The following is a 16,579-nucleotide window of genomic DNA, read 5'->3' on the forward strand; positions in this document are numbered from 1 at the left end:
ATCGACGGGCCCAGTTATGAGTCGAGTGTGGACTTGCAACTGGGACTCAAATAAGAAAACTATGAGGCCATGGTTGCGAGTCGAGAGTGGACTCACAACTGGGAGGAGAACAACTACGGTCCCAATTGCGAGTTGATGGTGTACTTGTAACTATGACCACAAATAACTAAGGGCTCCAGTTGTGCGTGAGTCAGGGATTGAGTATCAAACTGGGAAACCAAGACAACTACGGAGCCAGTTGCGAGTCAAACATGGATGTAACTGGAGTTTGTTTTGTAAGAGGGGGTAGCGGGAGAGAGGGTGGGCAATTGATATGCAATTGCAAGGATTTGAACTAGGCTGCAACTGCATGTCATCCAACACGGATGCAACTGGAGTTTGTTTTGTCGGAGGACGGCGGGAGAGAGGGCGGGTAATTGTCGCCCCTGACTACCACTGGACTTTGTTTTGTCGGAGGGGCGGCGGGAGAGGCAGGGGTAGTTGCATGTTTATACACTAGGCATGCAACTGCAAGTGTCGTCCCGCGACTGCAACGACATGTCTTTCAACATGGTTGCAACTAGACTATGTTTGTCGAGGGCAACAAAATAATATTTTGAGAGTTTTTTTCTCATGGAGACCTAAATTTATTTTTTTATAAAAATGTAAAATATTGTTTTCATTTTTGTTTTCCTTTTTCATTTTGGTTATTTAAATTAAATTAAGAGTTCAACTTTTCTCACGCAGATCAAGTTAGCCATGAATTAAGGAGCCATGGCCATGTGCAATATAGAGTTTTTTTCTTCTGAATTTTTTTCTAGTTACATGTGTACACTAGGCATGCAATTTCAAAAGTCGTCCCCGACTGCAACTGCATGTATTTCAACATGTGTAAGCTACCTGCCCACCAAGTAAATCAATCCTGCCACTTTTGCTGCGCGCCAAAAAATCCAGCACCCCGCCTTAGTTTTCTCTCTAGGGTTCACTTATTTGTGCTGAAATTACCACATATAGAGAGGTCCAAGTGAAGAGACTAGCCCAAATGTAAGATGAGCGACCTGGGGCAGCGATTTTTTTTCTACGTGTGTTGTGTTTTTGCTCAAGCGGAGCCCAATTTTCGGTTGCTCTGAAATGAGGAATTCCCTTTTCTCTTTGGAAATTTTCGACGTGTCTAATTGGAGATAAAGTGGCCAAAAAAATATATTCAAAGTAGCCTGTGGTCGGTAATTTGTAGGGGTAGCTGCCGTCAGGTTCCCGAGCACCTCTATTTTTTTTTGCGGGTATGAGCACCTCTGTTTCTGCTCTAACTAAAGGGCAGAGCTGATTGTTTTCATAGCCAAATATACAGATCATTTTTTTGTGTGTGTATGTTCAAATCTGATTTTGTAAGAGGAGCTTATGAAGCACATTCTCCTTGATTATACAAAGTGTTTCTCGCGTATGTTGACAACATGCACCAGCAATAGTGTGAGCTAGACATGTCGGTGGGGTTTCACCTGCTGAATCCAATTCTAACCAAAGTATAGACACAGAGACCAAGCTGGCTTGTGCATGCAACAATTTTAATGAAGCTCCTTTTGACAAAAAGAAGAAGAAACGAAGAAGAAGCAGGGGGACGAAAGGGTAATCCAGCGTCGTTTAGCTACAGAAGATAGGGTTTTTCATTGTCTGGGTGTGGTCTTTTTTCTCCACTACTATTAAAAGAGCCAACAAGGGGCAGACGAAAACTGCCCTCCCACGTTCGGCCAAAAAAAATAAAGTCCATCTAGGAAATATTAATATGCTTACAAGGGAAAACATCACGTAATCTCCGGATGGGTTGTTCAACTGCACAGGAACAAAAAAAATAGAGCCGGCCCTCCAGGCATCCAGATTGACCTACGCCCTACGCAGCCGCCGAGGCACCCGGCGACGGATGCGACGAGGAGTATGCCCTATGCAGCCGGCGAGGCACCCGGCGACGACGACTACTTCGCCATCACAGGTCTACGCTCTTCTAGACTTCGTGAGGCTTTTACATGCCGCCACCGTCCATGCTTGGTGACGCTTTAAGACGCCGCCGCCTAGGCTGTCCTGCCTTATCGCCGATGGATTCTCGAGAAGAGAGGAGCCGTGGTGGCCCCCCCCCGGACCGCCCGGATCCCATGGCTGAATGGTTAAAGCGCCCAACTCATAATTGGTAAATTTGCGGGTTCAATTCCTGCTGGATGCACACGAACGGGAACATTCCATAAGTCTATTGGAACTGGCTCTCTATCCATGGAATCTCATCCATCATCTAACTCGATTATTTCCTAATAATTGTTGTACCTCACAAGTCACATTAATTTGCTTATCGGCAGTGTCTCTACTCTGGACTACCAAAGCGTTATAAATATAAGGTAACTTGCCTGGGGGAAAAGTGACATCCAGCACGGGTCCAATAATTTGATCGAGTGTAATTTCATCCATCTCTTAGTTTTTTTTTTGAATCATTGAGTTCATCACTCAACGTAGTCTAGCAGTTCAGTTCGACTCTATTTGAGAGACCTCGGCCCGCGGGTCTGACACAAGGTTAGAATCCGAGCTCTTCCAGAGTGGTATCTCACTGATGGCTCGGGCCCCCCCGGAAGGGGGCCTTCTTCGCCTTCCACCTAAGCTGCGCAGGAAAGGCCCAAAGCCAATCCCGTGTCAGACCCGCGGGCCAAGGGACAGTCTCAGGTAGACAGTTTCTATGGGGCGTAGGCCTCCCAAAAGGTAACGGAGGCGTAAATCAATAGTTCAAACCGCACTCAAAGGTAGGGCATTTCCATTTTGGGCGGAACAGATCTACTAATTCTTTTATTCCAGTTAGTAAGAGGGATCTTGAACTAAGAAATAGACCTAGCAGCTAAAAGAGGGTATCCTGAGCAATTGTTGAGCTCTTACCACGCCGTCACCGTCCACGAACTCCTCTGCAACGCAGGTGCGCCCTCATTCCCTCTTGTTTCCATCCTGCGATATATACTAAAACACATCAGCGGCGGCCAGTCTATAATTTAACCAACACATGAAAGCAGTGAAGAACCATTCTTACATCCCAGATTTGTTAGACTCTCTGTAAATTGCAGACGAATAATGAGGCACCTATGAAAACTCATCCATGTAACTGCTGAAGATGAATTTCATAAGAAAATTAGTCACAACTTCCAGAACAAATCACTACTTTTAGATCTGAAAGTCCTCAGTTAGATGCCACTTCAATTATAATTGTATTATAACAATTTGCCATTCACAGGGTTCAAGAACTTCGTATGGCCCCTACCACTCCCAACTGGGCGCGCACACCGTTCCAGGATATAACCAACACCCACTCCTTGGGTACTTAACCCAATCACTCGATTTCTTATTTATTTTGCTCAGCTACTGAACTGTGTCATGACTTGCAGATCGTAAAGAGATAAAAAGGCAGAGGGAAAGAGAGCGGTATGCACAAAATAGGGATGAGATAAATAAGAGATGGCGTGAAGCCTACAAACAAAGAAAAAATATCGCAACAGACGTCAATGGACTGGAAAACAAAACACACACAGTCGGCTGTATCACAAGGTAATGAATGTCGACTTTGGTGATGTATAGCCCAATCGTATTGCCATATAATGATCTACTCTTTGTCTATTCAGACCATAATGGGCTGGAGATACGAGGGGAACGGGAGCAATATGCACACAATACAGATGAACTATTTAAAGGGACAACCCATATCCAGCGAGCATAATAAGCATATTGATGCCGTCGCCGATGGCAGTAACATTGTCTCATAGGTGCGAGCTACCGGACAAACGGCAGTCACACAACTTCAGACGATAACATGTGTACAAGAGCCTAGACCAAATTCAACTTCAGACGAGAATATTTATGATGACAATGAGACCGATTGGTTGCACAGAAATGATGCGTACCAGATGCAGCGACATTCATGACGATTGTCATTCACCCAGCTGTCAGGGGAGGAGAACCCCCAACTCAGTACAATCGTGAACCTACATAACCTAGATGAGTCTTTACAAAACAAAGGTTAGTTCATTGAAATATTTATGCTACAAATATAATATTTCATTCAGCTACAATAATGTCATGATGTACCAATACAATATATAAAACAACAAAATGGGCCCTCTTTTGAGTGATTGTACTGAGTTGGGGGTTGTCTTTTGTTCATTCAGGTCTATTGTTGCTACAATAATTTGGGCCCTCTTTTGTTCATTCAGGTACAAAGTCTATTTATGGAAGCAAACAACCTGTACCGATCCAGCCAACTTACAATAGTCCAAGAATGGAAATGATCCCTGATGCTCGTCGTGCCACTCAGAATCCTCATGGTATATTTTTACTAACACCTGGTTCATAACTTCAATTCATCTCTGATTCTTACTCATTTTTCCCATATAAAATGTTATTATCAGGCGACAACCATGGCGAAGATCCATATGGAATACTAGAGCCTGATGCCCACACGATTAATATTGATGGTACGCATAATTATCATTTTAAGTCTCCTCTCCCCCGGTTACCTTTGTTTCATGTCCTAAGCGTTATTTGAAACACCTTTTGCATTATCGAATGTGTTGGCGGCTAGACTGCTTGGCAGGCGACAACCTTGGAGATGATGACCCTGATGAGGAAGCTAGGATGTTCGCCCAACCAGGTCTATTGTTGCTATCATGATGTACCAATAGACTATATAATACAACAAAATGGTTTGTTTTGTAAATTAATTTAATGCAAATGTCTACACTTTTCCAGATGTTGCTTTCCAATCCTACCTTGTGGATCAGAATCATGATGATGGAACTCGCACTAATGACACTCATGACAGACTATACATGAACCTGCCCAAAAAGCACCATGTCTTTAGAAAAGTTAGCGACTGCTGCCACTGTGGAGCATTGCGGTTTCAATACGAGGGACCTGCATTTTGTTGCAGAAAGGGCAAAGTGGGTGTGTTTACTCCAGAAGTTTCTGACGAGTTGAAACGGTTGTTTACAAGTCAATCTGATGAGGATGCTAAATATTTCAGAGAGAATATACGTTATTTCAACTCTCACTTCTCATTCACAACTCTTGGTGTCACTCTTGATCGTCAAGTCAGCACTGCCGCACGAACCGGCGTCTACACATTTCGTGCGTGTGGCCAGTTGTACCACGCTCTTGATGATCTGATGTCCGGTGAATATGGCCCTCGGCATCTGCAGCTATATATTTACGATACGGATGAAAACTTGATTCACAGGGTTAAGAGGTCTCCAGATCTTAGGCTAGATCTCATACAGAAGATTCTCACAATACTACAACATAACCCTTATGCTCAAGCTTTTAGAAGCATTGGTGCTGTTCTGAATCTGGATGAATATAGGATCTCACTGAACACAGATATCAACCTTGATCAGCAAAGGTACAATGCACCAACTACTTCGCAGGTAGCAGCAATATGGGTTGAAGGAAGTGACCCTCAAAATACCTTTGATAGGAGTGTTGTCGTGTACGGCAAAGGAGATCGTCCCGTGTATATTAGAGCATACTATGGCTACTACGACCCATTGTCGTATCCACTATTCTTCCCACGTGGGGAGATCGGTTGGAATCGTTGGATGCCATATATTGGGCTCCCCGATGCCACAACCCAAGGTTCAGTGCATGATTATGCACCACAAAGGACCCAAGCTACTGATTTTCGTTCAGGTATGATGTTCATAGTAGATTTATATACATATTGGTCAAATTAAAAATTAGACAGTTGTCCATCTTATAGACAACAACATGATGGGAGAACAAGTTGGTCATACCACACAGCTTGAAGACCAGGCCACTGATTTACCTGCAGGTATTGCATGTACTTGCTGTTTTTTATATTCTTATGATTCTATCTATCATACCAACTTTTTTTGTTAATCAATTTTTAGATGACAACGATGATAACCTAGAGGAGTTTGGAGACAATGAGATTAATGCCATAAAATCCAGGAAATTTGTTAGCGCGAGGGAGTACTATTGCTTCAAGCTACAGGTTCGAAAAAAGCTTTTTAACATCATCTTATTCAGGGGGCGCCTTTTCCAACAGTGGGCTGTTGACATGTACATCAAGATTGAGACAATGAGGCTTGACTGGTACTCATGGCCAGAAAATCAAAAGGTTATACGTGCTGACCTATATCAGGTAACATGCTTCTGTTAATACCAATAAATCACATTATATGATGCACTCATTGCTTCAACCTTGTACACTACTTACCGTCAAATATTGATTCATTATAGGGTCTTGTTGACACCGTCTATGCCGGCGAGTCACATGGTGATCGGATTGGCAAGAGAATAGTGCTTCCACGTACATTTCCTGGTGGTGACCATGACATGCAGCGCAGGTTTCTGGATGCGATGGCAATAGTACAACGATGGGGTAAAGCGGATTATTTTATCACCATGACATGCAATCCCTACTGGGAGGAGATAACTAAGGAAATGTTGCCTGGACAACTACCGCAAGATCGTCCAGACCTTGTGGCAAGAGTATACAGAGCTAAACAGCGAAGTATGATGGACCTACTAATTAAAGGTAAGCATTTCGGAGAAGTTGCGGCTTATGTACATGTCACCGAGTTTCAGAAACGAGGACTCCCTCATGAGCATATACTTTTAATCATGAAAGCCAAAAGCAAGTTAAGGACCCCAGATGACTATGATCGGGTGATATCTGCAGAGATACCCGACAAGAAGAAATATCCCATTCTCCATGATCTGGTAGTCAAACACATGTTGCACGGACCATGTGGTGCGCTGAAGAAGAGTTGTCCGTGCATGATAGATGGACAATGTCGGTTTCATTACCCATGAGATTTCTGTGATGCCACATTACAAGGGAAAGATTCATATCCGATCTATAGAAGGAGGGACGATGGGGTTCGAGTTAGGATCAGAGGAGCAGATTTGGACAACAGATGGGTGGTCCCTTACAACCCCTTCCTGCTAATGATATTATCAATGATGGGGGAATCATCAACGAAATCCGACAGTATAGGGATGCACGCTATATATCTCCTCCGGAAGCTATTTACAGGATATTTGGCTTTAAAATGTTTGGTGTCAGTCCATCTGTGTTGCAGCTCCAACTTCATCTACCAAACATGCACAGATTTGCATTTAGGGCTTATGAAAATCTGGAAGATGTTGTCGCTCGGCCATCTTCTTCCAAATCCATGCTTACCGAGTACTTTGAGATGAACCAGAAGTATCCAGAGGCACGGAAATGGCTGTACAGAGAGATCCCAGAACATTATAGGTGGATTGCCGGTAATAAGAAGTGGCAACCGAGAAAAAATAATAGACCATAGATTGGAAGACTGGTGTATGCACACCCTGCTGAAGGAGAGAGGTACTACTTGCGGGTGCTGCTCAGCCATGTCCGAGGTGCCACTTCATTTGATGATTTAAAAACAGTGAATGGCAATCCATGCAGTTCCTTCAGAGAGGCGTGTGAGCACTTAGGACTCATTGAGCATGACAGGACACTTGATGATTGCATGACAGAGGCAGCAACATTTCAGATGCCTTCTGCTCTTAGACGGTTGTTTGCAACTATATTGGTATTCTGTGAGGCAACATAAATCCGTCAGTTGTGGGACAAACACCTAGAATCGATGTCTGAAGATTACCGCCGTACTCAATCGAATGAGGCTGCACTTGAGCAAATGGTCCTTAGGGATATCCGAGATCTAATGCAATCCACGGGAAAGGATATTAAAATGTATGGGCTTCCGGATTTGGTTGACACGGATGGTTCTTCAGACGCCGAGTATAGGGAGGTAACAGAGGAGAGGCAAGTCAAAGCAGATCAAGAACATCCAGATCTATTCAACTGCCTGAACAATGAGCAACTAGCTGGTTTCAATGACATAATGGATCATGTGACGAACCAAAAAAGCCAGATATTCTTCGTTGATGGTCCTGGAGGCACTGGGAAGACGTACTTGTACAAGGCATTGCTTGCGAGGGTCCGTTCGATGGGCCTAATAGCGATCGCAACTGCTACGTCAGGTATTGCAGCGTCGATAATGCCCGGAGGCCGGACTGCACACTCCAGGTTCAAAATTCCAATCAAGCTCACTGACAACAGCATGTGTAGTTTCACAAAGCAGAGTGGTATGGCAGAGTTGCTTAAACAGGCATCCTTGATAATTTGGGATGAAGTTGCTATGACAAAGCGTCAAGTAGTTGAGACGCTTGACAGATCGTTGCAGGATATAATGGAATGTCCTCTACCGTTTGGTGGAAAGGTTGTCGTCTTTGGTGGGGATTTTATGCAGGTCCTCCCTGTTGTGACCCGAGGGACAAGAGCACAGATCACGGATGCTACACTTCTGAGATCCTATTTGTGGGAGAAGATCCGCAAGATACGCCTCACGCGTAATATGCGAGCACTAGCAGACCCTTGGTTCTCCGAATACCTCCTTAGGATAGGCAATGGAATGGAAGAAACAATTGGCGATGACTATGTGCGTCTCCTTGAAGACATTGTGATTGCTTATACCGAGGACGAAGAACCTGTTAACAAGCTCATCGAAGATGTCTTCCCATCCCTGCACACCAATGCTAGGTCAAGGGAGTACATGAGCAAACGTGCAATTCTCTCGACCAAAACAAGCATGTGGATGACCTGAATGACAAGATGATCTCTAGGTTTCCGAGAGAAGAAAAGGTATACCATAGCTTTGACTCTATCGAGGATGACTTCCAGAATAATTACACGATTGATTTTCTGAACTCCATCACACCAAATGGCTTGCCCCCCCCCCATGTCTTGAGAGTAAAAATCAACTGCCCGGTCATTTTGCTACGGAACCTCGACCCTCATAATGGCTTGTGTAATGGAACACGGCTTATGATCAGAGCCTTCCAGGATAATGCAATCGACGCGGAGATTGTTGGTGGCCAGCATGCTGGAAAGAGGGTGTGCATACCTAGGATCCCTATGTCGCCATCGGAGGACACCTCACTTCCCTTCAAGCTTAAGAGAAAACAATTCCCCATCCGCCTGAGTTTTGCGATGACCATTAACAAGGCATAGGGTCAAACCATCCCGAATATTGGTATTTACCTTCCCGAACCTGTTTTCTCTCATGGCCAGCTATATGTTGCATTGTCAAGGGGTGTGTCAAGAAAGACGACACGAATTTTAGCCAAGCCTAACAAGGAGGTTGATAAATCTGGGAAGAGCACAAAAAACATTGTATACAGAGATGTTTTAGAGGGGTGAGGCAGGTACGATCTTTCGTGTATTCTTTGCACCTTTGCTTTTGTATCTATATAACTAATTCTCGACCTAACACTTTTCTTTCCTTTTATTTTCAGGTCTTGTTAGGGACAGAATGTGAAGCTTCCTTTACTTTGCGGTGGAGATGAGTGATACAATAAACCAGGCGCCATATTAGCCATATTAGGGAACAGTCTATGTTGTATTCTGTGCTATCTAAATATATTGTAGCGTTCTGTTCTGTTGAAGATGTTCTCGAACACCAAAGTGTCCTGCAGTCTTTGAACCCCTTTCGTTTTCTTTCATGTAAAGTTTTTTTGAAGATGTCTCCGGCTGTTGAGTAACTTAACTTATGTTAGCTGTGTCATATATTTGTGATGAAAACTGCAAGAGTCTATGAGATTTGCAGAATGTAGTGAAGTTGAGAGGTATTATTACTACTGTATGAACATACGTCGTTCCCGAATCGGTGGTACATGAGCTCACATGCTTTCTTTTTTCAGAAAGACAATAGAATATTAGATGGCTTTAGGTTTTCTTCAATGTTTACCTGAAAAATGGGGATAGCAACAAGCGCGGAATCGATTATGGAACCCTTAATCTCCTGCACCGCTGAAGGATCTTGCCGCTGCAAATTGACATCAGGATAACCACACATTACTAAACACCGAGTCGAAAAAACAGACAGTAGAATAGGTACAAGAACATTCCAAGCAAAGCAATCTTTACCCACAGGATCCCCTTGACTTGCCTTACAGACTTGACACTGTCTCACATTCTTGGAACGACTTAAAGCACTTCCCTGGCCCCTCCTATCAAGCATGGCCGCTAAGGGTACATTAACTAGCTGGCAAGACAAATGATACAAGAATTATATTTCTATACAGAGAGGTAAACTTTATGTATATAAAAAAAGGTAAGAGAAAGCACACAAAAGTATCGATGAAACGTTCCGATGAGCTGAACCCAATAATTTTGTATAAAAATGTATTACGAAAATAACTCCTTTAATTCTGTATGTGTGGGGTATAAAAAAACAAAAAAAACATTGGGCCTGAGATAAACGAGGAAAGCGTGGGGCCTGAGATACTCTTGCTCCTCAATGAGTACTCATGCAGGTCAGCCTTGCAAATACCACCAAGGTAGTTCAGTTAACCCAGTTTTGGTATATGGATGATGGTTTCTTTCATATAAGAAATTATGTATGAAGTTTTTCCAGACCAGGCTATATTACTAGCGTGCAAGAAATATTGAAAAAATTTCTTGTATACGTTAGCAGCAATAATAGTAATAATAAAACATAAGTACGAAGGTCATCTTGATGGTTTAGTATTATGTTTGCGAGGGTACGTCGTTTAATCTCAATGAATTATACTTCTGTACAGAGAAAGGTAAATTTTCTTTCTGTATATTAAAACGTAAGAGAAAGCACACAAAAAATCAAATAAACGATCCGATGAGCCGAACCCAATATTACAGTATAAAAAATGCATTACGAAAAATGATTACATTAATTCTGTATATGTATGCGTCGGGTATAAAAAAGCAAAAAAAATGGGCCTGAGATAAATCAAAGGAAAGGTGTCGGCCCTGAGATAACGACCACGATTCCTTTCCTCCTCACGCTATGGAAATCCTTCCCGTGATTTCCTTCCCGTGATTTCCGCCTTACATATTGCCTACAACTAACGATCTCTCGATCAGGAGCACAAAGAACCAACAGGTTTTGCACCGTAGGGTTTTCTTCCACCTCTCCATCCTCTCTCCCAAGATGCATCCTCACACCCCTCCACCGCGCCGGCCTCCTCCACCGCAGGTCTCTCCAGCCTGCCGTACACATCTCTCCGTGGTGAACTACCATCTTCCTCCATGTCTGCGTCGCAATCCCTGGTGAGCTCTGCGGATCAATCTGCCATCATCGTGGTATTGATATCTCTCTGTGATTACACAATATTCACGATTTCACATCTAGAAGGCAATATGGTCACTAGAGGGGATCCAACAAAGTGAATCAACATGCTTTGTTTGCCCCCGCAAAATTACCAAGATGCTCTGTGTGCCTAAGGAAATTCTTATTACTGCATCCACCTGATTACTTGAGAGAATAGTCACCCAAGTGACTCTCAAAAAGTTGACTGGATAATAAAACAAACAAATACATATTGGAATTTAATTGGAAAGAATGTCCTCATACCACTATGTTAAGAACATATGCAGATATGTGCATCTAGGTGTGATGTAGAAATAAGAATGAGACTAATTTTAACTACGTGCTAATAATAAATGCTTGGGTTTTCAGGAAAACACCAACAAGGGAGCCAAGGACGAGGATATGAACCACGAGTCAACAAAGGCATCACAAGATCAAGAAATCATGGATGATACGGAAAATATGCAGATTGATCAGGTGCTACCCTAAGACAAGCATACAAACCCCGATGCAACAAAGGCGCTTTTTATTTTCACATGTCATTATTATTCTTATTCTAGCAGGACGAAATAATATGTATTTTGTACTAGATTATCATACATACAATTCTTTACTCACATGAATAATATCTTCTCTTTTGTAAGTACTGGATAATATTGTATTATTGTGTGTTCCAGTTACTAAGTGAGGGAGAATCAAATGGAATAGCCAACAAAGATGAATATCTTCTCTTTTATAAATACTGGATAATATTGTATTATTGTGTGTTCCAGTTACTAAGTGAGGGAGAATCAAATGGAATAGCCAACAAAGATGAAGTGGAGAAAAATAAGAGCACGCAGTCCACTGATTCCGAGGTGACAAAGACATCTATTCCTTTCCAACTATATGTCCCAAATAGTTCTAACTATAATTATATAAATGGGACATTTACATCTATGCCCTTAACTCGAACCCACTACTCAGTTTTGCCCCTAATTTTTAGGTATGCTCAGTTTTGCCCCTCCGCCGTTAGTTTCACTTATAGAAATGCCCTTCTCTGCCGTTACCGTCCGGTCAAAGGTCTTTGACCGTCCTGAAAAAATAGCAAAAAAAACCAAAAAAATATGAAATTTGGTGGGATCGAAGATAGTCATGTCCGCAAGGCGCGTGCACATTTTCATGCCGTTCGGACACTCCGGGAGCTCGTGTCAAAGGAAAACATAAATTGTGTACGCATGCGAGCAGTAAATTCAAAAAAAATAGAAAAAAAATCAAAAAAAAATATGAAATTTCGTGGGACTCAAGATATTCAGGTGCGCAAGATGTGTGCACGTTTTTGTTGTGTTTGGACATTGTAGGAGCTCGTGGAGAAAAAAAACAAATTTTAGCTCAAAAAAACTTTGAAAAAATGCACTATTTTGTTTTTTTTCTCTAGAGCGCCCCGTACATCATTTGATCACCAAAACTTGCAAGCACTTTGTGCACTCAAGCCTCTTTGACGCCAAATAAATTCAAATTTTTTTGAACTTTTTTGCTATTTTTTCGAATTTACTGTTCATAGGCAGAAATTATTTTTGTTTTCCTTTGCCACGAGCTCCCGGAGTGTCCAACCAACACAAAAATGTGCACGCGCCTTGCGGACATGACTATCTTCGACCCACCAAATTTCATATTTTTTTGATTTTTTTTGCTATTTTTTTCTGGATGGTCAAAGTACTTTGACCGGACGGTAATGGCGCAAAAGGGCATTACTATAAGTGACACTAACGGCGGAGGGGCAAAACTGAGCATACCTGAAAATTAGGGGCAAAACTGAGTAGTGGGTTCGAGTTAGGGGCAGAACTGGAATTGGCCCTATATAAATTCCTGCATACGTATTATTCTTTGTCACCTCGCTCTCAGGAATTAACCTTCAACAAAACAAGTGAAGAAATGCAGCCAGATCAGGACGAGCAATTAGCACAAACATTTGGCACCAAGGGGACAGAAACTATAGGGGACAAGCTGGCAGATTCAACTGGAATAGCCGACAAAGATGGAGTGGAGAAAAATAAAAGCACACAATCCACTAATTCCGAGGTGACAGAGGCGTCTTTTATTTTCCAACTATGTCCCAAATAGTTATAATTCTAATTATATCCTGCATACGGATTATTTTTTTATAATGTTGCTCTCAGGAATTAACCTTAAACGAAACAAGTAAACAAATGCAGCCAGCTCATGAAGACAAATTAGCACAAACATTCGGCACCGAAGGGGCAGAAACTATAGGGGGCAAGCTGGCAGAATCAAATGGAATAGCCAACAAAGATGAACTGGAGAAAGAGAAGAGCACGCAGGACACTGATTCCGAAGTCTCCGAAGTGACACAGGCATCTTCTCCAAATATGTCCCAGATAGTTCTAATTCTTAATTATATTATTAATCCTACATACGGATCATTCTTTGTAATGTTGCTCCCAGGAATTAACCGACAACGAAACAAGTGAACAAATGGATGCCCCTAAGGACGAAGAATTAGAACAAACGTCCGGTAGGGAAGGGGCAGAAATTATAGTACACAAGCTGGCAATGCCTGTGCAGACAGGGAAGCCTGTCCGACTGCATAACAAACCTAAGAAGGCACAAGACTACGTGGTCGCTCCAGAAGGCACGGACAAATCCTTCTATGCCCTGCTTTTGCTAAATTTATTTTTGTGGTCATCATTAATAAATTTTGTTACTTACATCATGATATATTATGCCTGTTTTTGCTACATTTAATTTCTATGCCCTGCTTTTGCTACATTTATTTTCTTTGTTATTACTAAATGTTGTTACTTACATCATGATAGATTACGTCTGCACCGGCGATGATTGGTCCGTGATTGAAAATATCATGTTTGAACCAAATGATAAAAGAAATTTAGTGAGCATCGATGACTCACATCTCAAAAGACGACACTTAGAACGTCTATTACTCCCCGAAGAATTTCTTGGCGACGAAGTAAGTATATATAGATAAGACAATGCTATTTTAACATGAGTTTTTATTCTCTCCTATAACCAAGGTGTGCACTTAATATTGCAGATCATAGACGCATACATACATTGCATAAGTGCTAAAGAGCATCTACAGATAAGGTCAGGTGGAAGTGTGTTCTTAGAAAATGCATGCATCTCTAAGATGATAAAGGAATTTAGCTCTATACGGGATGACGCGCCAAGGTGGGTATTAAACAGAGCTAAAACTTATTTAGAAAATGATATGGTGAGTCTCAGTTCCATACATATTACTATGAATTCAATCAAGGACGAATGTTTGTATATGGGACCTAGACTAACAAAAACCCTATTTTCAGATATTCCTTCTAGTTAACATTGAACACTTCCATTGGTACCTAGCAGTTATAAATACAGGGCAGCGATGCATCCAGGTGCTCTACTCGCTAGGCCCAGGAATGAGCCGCAAAGACCTCACTGCTATGGTTAGTCATTAGTCCTACTACACCATCTTTTGATAAGACGATTTCTGGGCTTGTTCGGTTGTGATGCTAATACTTTGTCATTTATTCATTCAACAGCTCAAAGGACTGGAAAATGTATTCGAATATGCATCGCTTCAAATGGAACTAAATATTGATAAGTGGAAAGACTTAAACATCTCAGCATGGCCAAGAGAAGAGTATATTAAGAGCACACTGCAAAGAGATTGGTATACCTTCTAACTCAAAGGCTCAAAGTAATTGACATTATTTGTATTTTTGTATTTCCCCATTAGTTGCAGCACAAAAGAAGTTTCTGCACAGCAAGAGTAAAGCATGGATATGTCAAAGTATATGAGCTGAAAGTATACACATATGCACCGATTTGACGGGGACCAGCAGGCGGCGGGGTCGAAGAGACTAACCTGGACCCGGAGGAGCGACGAGAAGCATAGGGAGGGTCCCGAGCACAGCACGCGGAGGTCATCGTGGTGATCCTAATCAAGATGGAGGTCGCCAGCAGAAACTGCTCCTGCTCCTGACCGAAACGGACAGGGTAATCAAGATGGGGTCAGAGTGCAGAGCATCCCGATCGAGGGGAGAAGAACAGTCGAAACCGGACCTTCATGGCGTCCCAAGCAGGGTGGAGGGGGAGGGAAGTTCCTGCCGCAGCGAGTGCATCAGCACGAGCGAACCCCGGCGTCGCTGGTGAGCATGCCCAGCTCTAGCGCCCCGCCATCGCCACGAGGAGGGAGGGCCCCGGCGTCGCCGGCGAGCATGCCCGGCTCAAGCGCAGCGCCGTCTCCAGGAGGAGGGAGGGCCCCGGTGTCGCCGGCGAGCATGCCCGGCTCGAGCGCCCCGCCGTCGCCAGGAGGAAGGAGGGTCCCAGCGGCACCGGATAGGAAGAAGGGGAGGGCAGAGCAGGGGCGCTCGCGTCCGCCGGCGTTGCTGACGAAGGGGGAGGGCGGGGCAAAGCAGGGGCCTGCGCGTCCGCCGGCGTTGCTGACGAAGGAGAGGTGCGGCCAGCAGAGAGCTCCGGTGGCTGTGGATGGGGATCGGGAAGGGGAGGGGTGGCCAGGCTGTGGATTTGGAGGACTGAGTGAAGAATGGGGAAAAGATAAGCGTGAGGGGAGGGGGCGGTGGTAGGTTGACTCAGTTTTTTTTTAATCTCTACTAAGCCAATGACCCATTGTAAGTGAGTGTGGCATTTTTTCCAAACAAAATCCAAATGTCTTTAGATTTCAAAGGGCATGTCCGGTTCACATGCTGCGTGGGTGAAATTTTTGTTTTCATCGCGGCTTGTTATAATCATGATCATTTGATGATTTAAAAAAAATATGAATCCCTTTGAAAATGATAAAAGTGGATGATAAATTTGAGTTTTGTAATCATGCAGGTCATCTTGTGGTCTGTGGATGATAAATTTTATGGAGTACTTCTGTAACACCCCGGATGTAACTTTCCCTATTTGTACTCCAACTCTTGTCGTTTCCAGCGTTAAGTTATATTTATTTTCTCGGGTTCGGGTTTTTGTCTCCGTGTGTTGTTGTCGTTGTCATGCATCTCATATCATGTCATCATGTGCATTGCATCTGCATACGTGTTCGTCTCATGCATTCGAGCTTTTTCCCCGTTGTCCGTTTTGCATTCCGGCGCTTCGTTCTCCTCCGGTGGTCATTTCTAGCTTTCTTTCATGTGTGGGGATTAAACATTTCCGGATTGGACCGAGACTTGCCAAGCGGCCTTGGTTTACTACCAGTAGACCGCCTGTCAAGTTTCGTACCATTTGGACTTCGTTTGATACTCCAACGGTTAACCGAGAGACCGAAAAGGCCTCGTGTGTGTTGCAACCCAACACCCCTCCAATTTGGCCCAAAACCCACCAAACTCTGCTCCATCATCTAGAGCGTTCAATCACGATCGTGTGGCCGAAAACCGCACCTCATTTGGACTCTCCTA

At 43.3% G+C, this 16,579-nt stretch overlaps 2 protein-coding genes and 1 pseudogene across 2 annotated transcripts in view; all 3 read left to right on the forward strand.

The window, feature by feature from the left end:
• The first annotated feature begins 3,503 nt into the window (after positions 1–3,503).
• On the forward strand, positions 3,504–7,479 carry LOC147985450 (uncharacterized). The gene is made up of 11 exons (XM_087541580.1): positions 3,504–3,546; positions 4,209–4,319; positions 4,404–4,469; positions 4,577–4,645; positions 4,744–5,679; positions 5,750–5,821; positions 5,901–6,004; positions 6,059–6,154; positions 6,253–6,359; positions 7,082–7,284; positions 7,451–7,479. The coding sequence occupies exons 1-11, from the start codon at positions 3,504–3,506 to the stop codon at positions 7,477–7,479; spliced, it is 1,836 nt and encodes a 611-aa protein (XP_087397706.1).
• A 59-nt stretch (positions 7,480–7,538) lies between these two features.
• On the forward strand, positions 7,539–8,947 carry LOC147985451 (uncharacterized; annotated as a pseudogene).
• LOC125537768 (uncharacterized) overlaps positions 8,873–16,579 on the forward strand; it is a 31,309-nt gene continuing 23,602 nt past the window's right edge. Inside the window, exons 1-10 of the mRNA XM_087541581.1 lie at positions 8,873–8,918; positions 11,608–11,651; positions 13,334–13,355; positions 13,467–13,519; positions 13,620–13,806; positions 13,991–14,142; positions 14,227–14,406; positions 14,498–14,623; positions 14,720–14,850; positions 16,017–16,060. Coding sequence (XP_087397707.1) covers positions 8,873–8,918; positions 11,608–11,651; positions 13,334–13,355; positions 13,467–13,519; positions 13,620–13,806; positions 13,991–14,142; positions 14,227–14,406; positions 14,498–14,623; positions 14,720–14,850; positions 16,017–16,060 — 985 coding nt within the window. The remainder of the gene's footprint in view (positions 8,919–11,607; positions 11,652–13,333; positions 13,356–13,466; positions 13,520–13,619; positions 13,807–13,990; positions 14,143–14,226; positions 14,407–14,497; positions 14,624–14,719; positions 14,851–16,016; positions 16,061–16,579) is intronic.

This window comes from Triticum urartu, chromosome 2A (genome assembly GCF_056163025.1).
Source record: "Triticum urartu cultivar PI428250 chromosome 2A, HENAU_Tu73, whole genome shotgun sequence".
Classification (NCBI taxonomy): Eukaryota; Viridiplantae; Streptophyta; class Magnoliopsida; order Poales; family Poaceae; genus Triticum; species Triticum urartu.

Bases quoted from the DNA above. Each gene is read 5' to 3' on its own strand.
- LOC147985450 (XM_087541580.1), top strand. From the start codon at position 3,504: ATGGACTGGAAAACAAAACACACACAGTCGGCTGTATCACAAG. The intron at 6,005-6,058 runs GTTCGAAAAAAG...CTTTTCCAACAG, and splicing joins ACTATTGCTTCAAGCTACAG to TGGGCTGTTGACATGTACAT. The intron at 7,285-7,450 runs GTAATAAGAAGT...CAATCCATGCAG, and splicing joins ACATTATAGGTGGATTGCCG to TTCCTTCAGAGAGGCGTGTG.